This window comes from Tribolium madens, unplaced genomic scaffold (genome assembly GCF_015345945.1).
Source record: "Tribolium madens isolate multiple individuals breed KSU strain unplaced genomic scaffold, Tmad_KSU_1.1 Scaffold_7;HRSCAF=85;Tcas5.2_LG10, whole genome shotgun sequence".
NCBI lineage: Eukaryota > Metazoa > Arthropoda > Insecta > Coleoptera > Tenebrionidae > Tribolium > Tribolium madens.
Genome location: NW_025401050.1, coordinates 9,808,441 through 9,821,870, shown reverse-complemented (window position 1 = coordinate 9,821,870; position 13,430 = coordinate 9,808,441). Strand labels below are relative to the sequence as shown.

The window sequence follows — 13,430 nt, the reverse complement described above, 5'->3', positions numbered from 1 at the left end:
ATATCTCTTATATTTAATTAGAATTCTAGTTTTTTATTATCCGTTTTTAAAATTATTTTCTTTACTTTTATTTTTAATTTGTTTTTTGTATTATTTTTATCAAGTTTCAATTTTTTTGTGACAACTCTAGCACTATCACAATTCATATATTTGTTGACACTTTTAAATTTTTGTTTTCTTTTTTGACTTTTTGTTTATTCTACTTTTTTGTTTCGGTTTAGTTTATTTCTTTCTTATTGAGGTTTCTTCTTTTATATTTGTCATTTTTCCCATCGGTTTTTTGTTTTTTTATTAGATTTTTGATCATTATTTAAAATTTTTATTTTATTCAGTTAAAATTCCAGTTTTGGGTTTTCACTTTCTAAAATTTTTTCTACATTTATTTTTATTTGTTACATTTTATTTTGACTTTTTTTCGTTTTTGTCTAGTTTATTTTTTTTACAATTTGTTTGACAATTATTGTTTTTGCTCATTTTTATTTTTTATTTAATTTAATTAAAATTCTAGTTTTTGGCTATTTTCTACTTGTATTTTATTCGTATTACAAATCTAGAGATTGCCTAATTTACTTATTTTTGTTTTCGTTTCTTATTTTCGCTTTATTTTTTTTTGCGTTTTTGTTTGTAGTTTTTTTTCCTTATTTTGTCATTATTTTTTTCTTTGATGTTATTTTGCGCGGTTTTTTTCAATATTTTTTGTCATTTTGTTAAAATTTAAGTTTTCTATATTCTATTACTTTGAATTTCTTTTATTTTTTTCTTATTTTATTTTGTTGTCTTTTTCAATTAATATTTGCAAATAACAGCCAGTGCTACCAACGTAATTTTTAGTTTAACATACCCAATTTTTTACATTTTGAATGTTTTTTTTTTTGTTTTTCTTATTCTATTGTTTGATTTTTGTTGTTTTTTATTTTTTGTTTTCTATTGTTTCAAATATTTTTAATTTTATTTACAATGGTGTTTAATTTTTTTTCATTTTTTTGACAAACATTTTGAAACGTTAATTTATAATAATTCAGATTTTTTGTATTTTATTTTTTGTGTTTTCTTTCGCAAATTGTTATTTTTATTGTATTGCATTCTTTTCCATATTTTTAACTTCAATTAATGTCTTTTATATTTATTACAGTTTTTTAATTATTTTGGAATCGTTTAATTTTTAATGTTAATTTTTTTGTCTCATTTTATTTCATTTTGTTTTCTCTATTTTAACCAATCAGAATTCTGTGTTTGGGGTTCGAGACTCATCGAAAACCAATCGACTTTTCTCTCATCCCTTGTCACACCTTGCAACAAGGGTTGACGCATTGAAAGGGGTTTAATAGCCCCAATTGATTTTTAAAGAGTTTCAACCCAACAAAAAAATTTTTTTCCCTGAAATAATATTTTTGTCATCAAATATGTCATCTCTTGCAGCTGCCCTCGCCAATTGACGGCAATTATCCCATCCACCAGTGGCGTGCGCGTCTATTTTGATCGATGATCGTGGATTGTGATCGCGTTGGCTGTGGCCCAACTGGCCGCCATCCAGCCGGCCATGACAACTCGTGAAGTTGTCTTAGACGGAGGTTCTCCGTGGGGTTTTCGACTGCACGGCGGCGTCGACGTCCACCAACCCTTGCGCATCTCGAGGGTAAGTCCCCAACTTTGTCTACGCCTATGGGTTTCCACGCCTGCTTTATTTTTGGCGTGTTTGCTGCCACCACATGACAATTGTTTACGTCTGATGGGAATTTGTTTCACAGCCGACGCGATAATTAATACAATTTAGGACAGTTTGTTTAGAATTGTTGCTTTCAGGATTTTTCAACTATTGTCAGAAACTTGTCCCAATTTTTTTTTCAGTGATTTATTTTCAGCACTACAAATATTCAAGGTAAATGCTTTCGTTTCATGGATTTTGTAACAAATTTGCTAAAATTAGAACTAGAATTTGAAATTGTTGTTTATTTTTTGTATTACAATGACTTGAACTTTGACCTATATCTCGACAGCTGCTGGGCGTATGTGAAAAATGACAACTGATTTGGAATCCCCAGACACTTCTGTGTGGGGAGAGGTAATTTTTAAACTCTTTTGACTATTACTTTGTCAAAAAAAAATAATTTTCTTCAAGAGTTTGAATCTTGACTAAATTTTATCCGATATCTCAAAAACCATTGGTTGTAGGTAAAAAACAAGGACAGATTCGGAATTTTCAGACAATCTTACGTAAGAATGCTTGAAATTTGAAAGAATTTTTCTTTTTACTTTGATGAAAAAAAATTTACAAGAATTTTGATTTTGACAAAGTAAATTTTAACCAATCTCTTAAAAACTCTGGTCAAAATCTTAAAAATGGTTGGTTGCAGATTTAGACATTTTTATCTAAGAGAATTTGTTAAAACTTGAGATATTTGTTTACTTTGTCGAAAAAAAAAAAATTTCAAATTAGTTTTGACAAACAAATTTTTTACCAGTTTGACAAACTTTGACCAATATCTTAAAAACTATCATTCGTAAAAAAATGATAACAAATTCAAATTTTTTAGACAATTTTGCATAAGAAAATATAAAAAAGTCAAATTTTTTACTCAACACTTTGCCAAAAATTGAATCTTGATAAATTGAATTCGAGATTGAATTTTTATCAATATTTCGAACTTTCACTGACATCTCAAAAATGGTGGCTATAGATAAAAAATAAAGAGAGTTTTTAGATTTTTAAACAATTTTACATAAAAGACACTTTGTTTTTCTATTTTTCCGAGAGAAAATTCCACCAGACTTTGAATTTTGACAAATTAAATTTTTATGGATATTTCAAAAATTATTCTATAGATAAAAAAGAAAAATAGATTCAAAATTTTTATAGTATTTTGTTTAAAAAAAACTAAAATTTAAAACTTTTTACTTTGTCAAATAAAAAGTTTGAATTTTGGCAAACTTAATTTTTAACTTTGACCGATATTTTATTACTCGTAGACAAAAAATTAAAACACATTTGAATTTCACGGACTATTTTGTATTAGAAAATATAGAGGTTAAGTTGTTTTCGCTCTCCACTTTGCCAAAAAACAATTTATTAAAGTTTGAATCTTGACAAACTAAATTTTAACTTAAACCTTAAACTGTGACCGATATCTCAAAAAAGGTTTGCTTCAGATAAAAAATAAAAACAGATTCAAAACTCTCAGCCAATTCTACGTAAGGAGACTTAAAATTTAAGACATTTTTCCTTTTTATTTTGTCGAAAAAAATATTTTCTTCAAGAGTTTAGATTTTGACAAATTAAATTTTAACCAATCTCTCAGACTTTGACCATTATCTTAAAAACTATCACTTTTAGACAAAAATTGAAAAGAGATTTAGATTTCCCGAACAATTTTCCATTAAAAAATATAAAAATCAATTTGTTTTCACTATCCACTTTACCAAAAAAAATCCATTAGAGCTCGAATTTTGACAAATTAACTTTTTATCGATATCTCAAACTTTCACCGATATGTCAAAAATGGTTACCTATAGATAAAAAATAAAGACAGATTACAAATTTTCCGACAATTTTACATAAAAGAAACTTAAAATTTAAAATACTTTGTTATTCTATTTTCTCGAAAAAAAAAATTCCACCAGACTTTGAATTTTGACAAATTAAGTTTTTATCGATATTTCTAAAATTACTCTGTAAATAAAAAACAAAAACAGATTTAAATTTTTAATAGTATTTTGTGTAAGAAAAACTAAAATTTAAAACTTTTTACTTTGTCAAATAAAAAGTTTGAATTTTGGCAAACTAAATTTTCTAAACTTTGACCGATATTTTAAAAACTATTACTCATGGACAAAAAATAAAAACAAATTTGAATTTTTCGGACTACTTTGTGTTAGAAAACATAGAGGTTAAGTTGTTTTCACTCTCCACTTTACCAAAGAAAATTCACTAAAGTTTGAATTTTGTCAAACTAAATTTTAATCTAAATCTTAAACTTTAACCGATATCTCAAAAAAAGTTAACTTCAGATGAAAAATAAAGACAGATTTTAACCAATCTCTCAAACTTTGACCGATATCTTAAAAACTATCGCTTATAGACAAAAATTGGAAACAGATTCAGATTTTCCAAATAATTTTGCATTAAAAAATATAAAAATCATGTTGTTTTCACTGGCCATTTGAAAAAAAAAATCAACTAAAGTTCGAATTTTAACAAATTAACTTTTTATCGATATCTCAAACTTTGATCGATATCTCAAAAACGGTTGACTGTAAATAAAAAACAAAAACAGATTTGGAATTTTCAGACAATTTTACGTAACAAAACTTAAAACTTGATTTTTTTCTACTTTCCGAATAAAAATTATTATCTATAAGAGTTTGAATTTTGACAAATTAAATTTTAATCAATCTCTCAAACTTTTAGAGATATTTTGAAAACTAATAAACGCCAACAAAAAACAAAAACAGATGTGAATTCCTTCTATAATTTTACAACAGAAAAATTACAATTAGTAATATGTTTAATATTTTCTTAAACGTAAAAAATTCCCAAGATTTAATAATTGAAACGATGTTATATAATTTTTCCTCTTTTATTAATTATTATTTAAGTCTAGATCTATGATTTTTATTATTTTGACCTTATCAACCGTTCACTTCTATGCAAAATAGACTGATAAAATCTGCAAAAAAATTTTTTCGTTTCAAAAGTAGATGCAATTAATTTATAATCTCGAACGTGTTATATAACCGTGCGTGGGCCCGACAAGGTTATGATAAACCGAATGATCGGAAAACTATTCCAGCTACTTATTCACACTCCAAACATTTGCATTTTTCCACTCGATAAATATTTTCTGTTTGCAAAAAATTAAAAAAGCTAATATTTGTTCTAATTACCAAGTTTAACGTCCTCGAGCTTTTTAAACGCCACTCAATATATTTATTAGAAGCGTAAAAGTCCACTTTTATTGGTCATTAGTTTCGTCGTAAATTTTTATTTAGTGTACTTGACTCGAGAAAAATTCTAAAGACATGATTGAGGGAGAATTATAAGAGGGTTCTAAAAATACCGCCACTTGAGGTTCATTTACTTCCAATTGGTTTTAATCTAAACCCCTCGAATTTTTTATTAGCAATTATTCTGTTTGTCTCAAATTGTAAATGCACATCAGGTAATCCAGTTAAAACCCTCGTCTGGCTGTCGGAACAATACAAAACAGAGTTGAAAAATTACAGTGACCTTTACAAGGAACGTGACATTTCTGGTTAATTTCAATTTCCATTATGTCAGTTTCTAGCGAGTTGGTATGTAGAAAGATGGGCTTAAAGGTGAAATTTTCATAAACAAAATTCTCCCAGGATTCCAAATCTGTCCGAATTTTTTGTCTGCGACTAATAGTTTCTGAGATATCGATGAAAATCCAAACTTTGGTAAAAATTAAAAGTAAAAAAAACTTGTGGAAAATTGGAAAAATAAAATAACTCGAATTTTAACTTGTTTTATGCTAAATTATCTGAGGGTTTCAAATTTGTTTTTATTTTTTATCTCCAATAGTTTTTAAAATAACGCCCGAAGTTAAGGAGATTGGTTAAAATTTAGTTTATCAAAATTCAAACTTTTTCGGCGAAATAGAAAGGAAAATATTTTATAATTTTATCATAGTCTATTTTGCATAAAAATGAACAGTTGAAAAAGTCAAAATGTTACAAATTACGGATCTAGACTAAAATAATAATTAATAAAAGACGAAAAATTGTCGAAATTGGTTTCAATTATAAAATCTTGAACTATAGTTGGGAATTTTTTACGTTTAAGAAAATATTAAACATATTTCTATTTGTAGTTTTCCTGATGTAAAATTATTCAGGAAATTCATATCTGTTTTAGTTTTTTTGTCTGCTTTTATTAGTTTTTGAAATATCTGTTAAAGTTTGAAAGATTGATTAAAATTTAATTTGTCAAAATTCAAACTTTCTTAGAAAATAATTTTTATTCGGAAAGTAGAAAAAAATCAAGTTTTAAGCTTCCTTACGTAAAATTGTCTGAAAATTTTAAATCTGCTTTTGTTTTTTATCTTTAGTCAACCGTTTTTGAGATATCGATAAAAGTTAATTTGTCTAAATTCGAACTTACCTAAGTGGATTTTTTTGTCAAAGTGGCTGGTAAAAACAACTTTTTTTAATGCAAAATTGTTTGGGAAATTTAAATCTGTTTTTAATTTTTGTCTAAGAGTGATAGTTTTTAAGATATTGGTAAAACTTTGAGAGATTGATTAAAATTTAGTTTCAAAATTCAAACTTTTTATTTGACAAAGTACAAAGGTTTAAATCTTAGTTTTTCTTACACAAAATACTTTGGAAATTTTGAAACTGTTTTTATTTTTTGTCAACAGATACAATAATTTTTGACATATGGACCAGAATTTGGGATAATGATAAAAATTTAATTCGTCAAAATTCAATATGGTAGAATTTTTTTTTTTTGAAAAAATGATAAAACGAAGTATCAAGTTTTTTTATGTAAAATTGTCTGAAAATTTTAAATCTGTATTTTTTTTCTATAGCCAACCATTTATGAGATATTGGTGAAAGTTTCAGATATCGATAAAAATTCAATTCATCAAAATTGAAACTCTAATAGATTTTTTTTTTGGCAGTAAAAACAATAAAACTTTTTTATATCTTCTTATGCAAAATTGTCGGAGAAATCTGAATTTGTTTTCATTTTTTGTCTACGAGCGATAGTTTTTAAGATAACGGTCAGAGTTTGTGAAATTGGTTAAATTTTTTTTGTCAAAACTATTTTGGGAATTATTTTTTTCGATAAAGTAGAAAAAAAAATCAAGTTTTATTAAGTTTCTTGCATAAAATGTCTGAAAATTTTAAATTTGTTTTATTTTTATCAGCAACTCAAAGTTTGGGGTTTTGGTTAAAATATTTAGTGTGTCGAGATTTCAACTCTAGTGGATATTTTTGGCAAAGTGGAAAATGAAAACAACTTTTCCTGTTCAAAATTGTTCGAAAAATTCAAATCTGCTTACATTTTTTGGCTATGACTTATGGTTTTAAAAAAAATCGGCTAAAATTTGAGAGATTGGTTAAAATTTAATTTCTCAAATTTCAAACTTTTGGGGGAAATAATTTTTTTCAGTAAAGTTAACTGAAAATAATTTGTAGATTATGAATTGTAGATTTTCGTACGTAAAATTGTCCGAAAATTCAGAATCTGTCATTGTTTTTCATCTACAGTCAATAATTTTTGAGACATCAGTTTCTATTTGCTTACTTGGCTTTTTTGTAATATTTATTTTATTTGTTATATTTTTTTGTGTATTTTATAAAAAAATTCAATTTTTTAAATTTATGATTTCAGTTTTTAATTTTGTAGCATTTTTGGCTTTATTTGCTTTTTTACATATATTTTTACATTATATTTTATATATTTTTTGTTTTCATTTAGTTTTTGTTAAAATTTGATTATTTTTTATTTTTAAGTTTTTTTTTGAAATTTCAATTTATACTTTTGCATTTTATTTTGTTTCTCTCTTTCGTGTACGATTATTTTGTGAATTTTTTATTACGATTCCAGTTTTAATTTAATTTCTTAAAATTCAACTTTTTGGAGGAAATATTTTTTTCCTTAATTCGAAACTGAATATAATTGAAATTTTACATTTTCTTACGTAAGTTTGTCGGAAAACTCTTAATCTGTCATTGTTTTTCTTCTACAACCAATAGTTTTTGAGATATCGCCCAAAATTTAGTCAAGATTCAAACTCTAGTGAAAAATTTTTTTTTTTCAGAAACGTGTACTTCTAAAACCGCTCAATTTTTAACTTTTCTAACACAAAATTGCCCGAGGAATCCAAATCTGTCTTTACTTTTCTCCTCCAACCAATATTTTCCAAGATATCAATAATTAAATATGCAAAAAATTTTCATCTCATCCTCTACCTAATTATCAGCAATGATTTATCCAAAACCCATAATTACTCCATCCTGAATTCACTTAAACTCCGATTAATTATCGCTTTAATTAAAAACCTCCTTTAAATTCCAATTCCTTTTCAAATTAATCAAACAAAATTACATCATTCAACCTCGTCGTACATGAATGAAAGTTGTTTATATCTTCAACATTAAGTAGCAATTTATGAATAAATCCATTGAATCTGATAACCACGCCGATGAATGGTCATAGTGTTTTTTATTACGTCGCTTTTCCCCTAATCGAATCGAGAAAAAGGTCAAAACGTGAGGTCAACTCAACTAATTAAAGAAATGTGTGAATTATTGGGGTGTTAAACCCCGACAAAGGGACCGAAAAATTCCGATTACACAAGGCGACAAAAAAAAGTCATGTCGTGATAACTTGACAAATTTTATATCATTTTGTTCGTCTCAGTGAGACAAATCTAATGCACTAAAAAAAAATTCAAAAAGTCCACACACTTTGAACTAGTTAATTTTTTTCTAATTTAATTGAATTTAAAATACTTTAACTTTAAAAAATCATTACTCAATAACTATTAGGCCGATTTCCTTCAAATAAAGACCATTCTAAAGCGATGGTCTTGTCCTTTAAAATGATATAAAATTTGAAATTGAATATTGGCAAACTTTTCTTCAAACAGTGTTCGAAGAAGTTCGAAGTAAATCGAAATAATCTAAGAAAAACCCTACGAGTAATTTTTTTTTCTTAGTCACCATCGTGTAGAGCATCTTTTTATTAGTAAGAATCTCAATTTTCAAAAAAATATAGCAAGTAGTTTTCAAGATATGATTTTTTGAAGTTATGGTTTGTTAATCAAGCATAGGAGAAATGCATGTTAATCCTACTTAAAATTGCATTTTTATAAAAGTATTTGTTCTAAAACTCTTCTTTTGCTTAAAAATGGTCAATTGCACCTTCTTTGTTCTAATTACAATAAACAAAAACTGTTTGTTTACTTAAAACAAATAAAGAGGTTTTTTGTTCTAAAAATGATCATTGATCATTTTTAGCTTTAAATGTAAGAACAAATCTTTTTCAAATTAGATAACTTTCCATTTAGATTCCAACTTGTTCACTTTCTTCTAGCTTTCTGAACTTTTTTGAAAATGTTCTCAGCAAATGCTTTTTCATCACTTTCTACTGATGTTGAATGTTGACTGACTTAAAAAGAGACAGAAAGAGCGCAAAACCGATAAACGGGGAGAACAGCGTGAAAAAAGGTATAATTTTTGAGACGGAACAAAGAATTAAAAGCAAAAAAGTGAAACAGAGAAAAGAGAGAATAAGTAGTGATATAAATGATTTAATGATTTTGAGGAAAAACAAACAAAGGAGACAAGAATCATGATAAAAAGAAAGAGATGCAGAAAAAGTTAAAAGACGAAAAATACTTAAAAATATATAGAAAGATGTTCAAAGTATACAGTGTAAAAGAGAAACTGTAGTTATTGAGAAAGAAAAAGAAATAAAAACAAAAGGCAAAACAGTAAAAGAAAAGTAGAAAAAATAAAAATCAGACAGATGAAAAGAGAAAAGAAGTTTTACGTAAAGGGAAGGAAAGGATGAAACAAAAAGAATAAAAGATAAAAGAAATACAGAAAAAAAGGAAAGAAAAGACAGACTTTGTTCGATTTTGAATTTTACACAAATAAGTGTTTCACCTTTTTCGTGGTGATGTCGTTTATTTTTATAGTTTTTACTGTTTCTTGGTTCTTTTTGTAGACTTGCGATGTGATAAACTATAACATTGCTATTGATTTTATTAAATTTAATTTTATTTTCTTCTAAATTAAAACTTTTAAAAGTAAAAAAAGTAATAAACAAAAACTTAAAGACGTACAAGAAAAATAAGACTGACCTAAAAAGAGACAGAAAGAGCGCAAAATCGACAAACGAGGAGAACAGCGTGAAAAAACGTATAATTAATATTAAAAAAGGTATAATAAAGAAATAAAAACAGGAAGCAAGAAAGTGAAACAGAGAGAATAAATAGTAGTAATATAAATGATTTAATGATTTTGAGGAAAAACAAAGAAAGGAGACAAAAATCGGGATAAAAGAAAAAGTTAAAAAAAGAAAAAGACTTAAAAACAGATCCATTTTTCAGAATGATCAGTGGTCATTTTTACAACAAAAAAACTCTTTATTTGCTTTAATTAGTACACAGATACTATTTATTTGTTTTAAGTAAACAAACAGTTTTTGTTTATTCTAATTAGAACAAAGAAGGTACAATTGACCATTTTTAAGCAAAAGAAGAGTTTTAAAACAAATACTTTTATAAAAATGCAATTTTAAGTAAGATTAACATGCATTTCTCCTATATAGAGCAATGCTTGATTAGCAAACCTTAACTTCAAAAAATCATATCTTGAAAACTACTCGGTATATTTTTTTGAAAATTTGGATTACAACTAATAAAGAGATGCTCTACACGATGGTAATGATGAAAAAAAATACTCGTAGGGTTTTTCTTAGATTATTTCGATTTACTTCGAACTTTTTCGAACACTGTTCGAAGAAAAGTTTGCCAATATTCAATTTCAAATTTTATATCATTCGGCCTAGTAGTTATTGAGTAATGATTTTTTTAGTTAAAGTATTTTAAATTCATTTAAATTAGAAAAAAAATAATTAGTTCAAAGTGTGTGGACTTTTTGAATTTTTTTTAGTGCATTAGATTTGTCTCACTGAGACGAACAAAATGATATAAAATTTGTCAAGTTGTCACGACATGACTTTTTTTTGTCGCTTTGTGTAATTAAGGATATGTGTGAATTATTGGGGTGTTAAACCCCGACAAAGGGCCCGAAAAATCCCTATTATGTGTCTCAAGATAAGAAAGGCCTTATCTCGCCGCGAGAATAACCAAAAGGCCCCCGAAATGCGATCCAAAGGGGCGTTAAAGTGTCGAATAAAAACGGTGATAATCTGAATGCACAAACACTGAAACATTGTGTTGTGTTTGAAGAGCTCTTGCATACTAATGTTAGGGTAATATTAACATTCTTGTGCACAAACAGGGTGATAGTGGAATTCTGGGTTGTGTTGAATTTTAATGGACTTTTGTGGACAGTTGGCTGTGGAAAGGAAAGAAGTGACGATCGATTCAGTAGTGGGTGGAAATCGGGGGAATTATGTTGAAGTTTTGTCCGGGGAGGCTGAGGGAAGTCGAGGTGGGTGCGATTTTTGCAAAAAAAAAAAAATATTTATTTCAACCGAACCCATCTTCAAAAATTTTAAATTAAAAATTAGAGTATTTTTTACTAAATTGACTATTTTTTCGATTTTACTACTAATTTTTTGAAAAACTCAAAGAATTCGTAATTTTTAATCTTGACCCAATAGCGTTATAATAACCTTTTATACCGGGTGCGCCAGAACTCGCGCCCCAGAGAAAATCTTCAAGTGAGGTAAGATACCAGGAACATGAAAAAAATGTTTAAAAAATTCTATCTGTCAAAAAATTTGTTCATTTATTTTTTGACATTTGACATTTCTTATATCTATTTAATGATACTGATGATCTTGTATATGTTTTTTTACAATCATTTAGTAAAGGGACAAAAATTTTCCCAATAAAAGCCACAAATAACATTGAAAAGAGTTACAATTTAGGATACAATTCCTTGTTTCCTCTTTTAATAGCCTATAGCATAAAAACTAGTTAAATTATTTTTCCAACAGAAATAATAGATTCAAAGTGCAAACTTTAAACCCTGATAACTTCAAAATTTTTATAAATAAAATTTTTTTAACATTTTTTTCATGTTCCTTGTATCTTACCTTATATGGCATTTTTCTCTGGGGCGTGAGTTCTGGCGCACTCTGTATTTGGTACCGTTTGAGAATTTAATTCTCTATCATACACAAAAAAGATCAGTGCTCTACGATAAATAGCTATCGAGAAAATTTGTGATAATTGTTTTAGAATAATTCTATTACTATTACTCAAAATTAATTGAAGACCAGTGGCGCAGGAAAAGACAGAGTTTAGGGGGTGTTTATCTATGTAAAAAAATGCGCACTTATTTATAATTGTACATATACAGGGTGTTAAAAAATATTCTGTTACTTTGCGGACTTATGTTCATTAAGATTTTTTTTGTTTGTTTTGGTCCGTACTACTACCTCCTGAAATATTTCTTTTTTTAACACCTTGTATACATTTCATGCTACTTTTACTTTATTATACTTTTTATTACTTACCTTTTGTTTACTTATATACATTTCACTAATACACTTATGTAAAACATTTGTGTTATTAGTTAGTAATAATAACAATAATTAATAAACAAAAATTCTTAATTTTTAATGCAAAACTTACCTTTCATTTATTTTACTTTTAACTTACCTTTTGTTTACTTAATATACACTTTTTACAATATTTTCACTTTTGTAGATACTTGTTTTAAAGTTCGCGCTCTTATACGCCCGCCATCTATTGGTGCTTATTTTAGTTAGTATTGTGCGCTTTCTCTCTTATACTTATTAGAACATGTGCACATGTTTTAAAGATCGCGCTCTTATGCGCCCGCCCTCTTTTGACATTTATTTGAATTATATTTGAATTTGAATTTGAGAAAAATTGCCGTCTTGACCGAGGCTCGAACTCGGGACCTACCTGCTGGAAAGCGGGACCTTATGCCGCTGAGCCACCACCGCCGCCGACAATTTCAAAGTTTTCATTCAATATATTTTACGCAAAATTTTTCAAAAATTTATTTTTCGCATTTTTACAATGTTTTGTGCTTTATTAAGTCTTTTGAACATCCAAGAGGGCAAATGGACCATTTTGAAGTTTTTAATTTTTTCGATTTTTGTTGAAATTTTGGGCAATTTTCGGTACGCGGTCTAATGCCAATAACTCCGGACTTATTAGAGATAACTTCTTATATTTGGTACCGTTGGAAAGAAAATTTAATTTTCTATAACATACAAGAAAGATCAGTGCTCTACGATAAATAGTTATCGAGAAAATTTGTGATAAAATTAAAATTTTCAAAAATATAAATCCGACTATAACTTCAAAAGTACTACGAATTTTGCAGTTTAATTGACGCCAATCGATTCCCCGGAACATGTTACATAGGTTTAGTTCAAAATATTATATTATTGAGAGACGGTTTTCTTGCAATTTACAAAATAAAAAAATGTAAATTTGTTTTTTTATTACTCAATATCTCAAAAACTATGCATCGTAGAATATTTTAACTAGTTGCATCGTGTTCAGCGCGTAATTTTACGTCTAGAAAACCATATTTCAAGCGTTTTTACGACTTTTAGGAAATTGACTATTTTTACGATTTTACTACCGCTCACCTTGAAAAACTCAAAAAATTCGTAATTTTTTAAACTTGACCCAATAACGTTTTATGCATTTTTTTGAGTGTTTAAGACCTCTATAAATGTAAAAAACGTTATATGGATGAATTTTAAGGTTAAAAATTTT

General features: G+C 27.0%; 1 protein-coding gene across 1 annotated transcript in view; it reads left to right on the top strand.

Moving 5' to 3' along the window:
• The window catches only part of LOC123010057, a 75,414-nt gene that overhangs the window by 7,208 nt on the left and 54,776 nt on the right, over positions 1–13,430 (top strand). The window contains exon 4 of the mRNA XM_044406690.1: positions 1,420–1,636. Within this exon, the coding sequence (XP_044262625.1) occupies positions 1,541–1,636 (96 nt within the window). The 5' untranslated portion in view covers positions 1,420–1,540. The remainder of the gene's footprint in view (positions 1–1,419; positions 1,637–13,430) is intronic.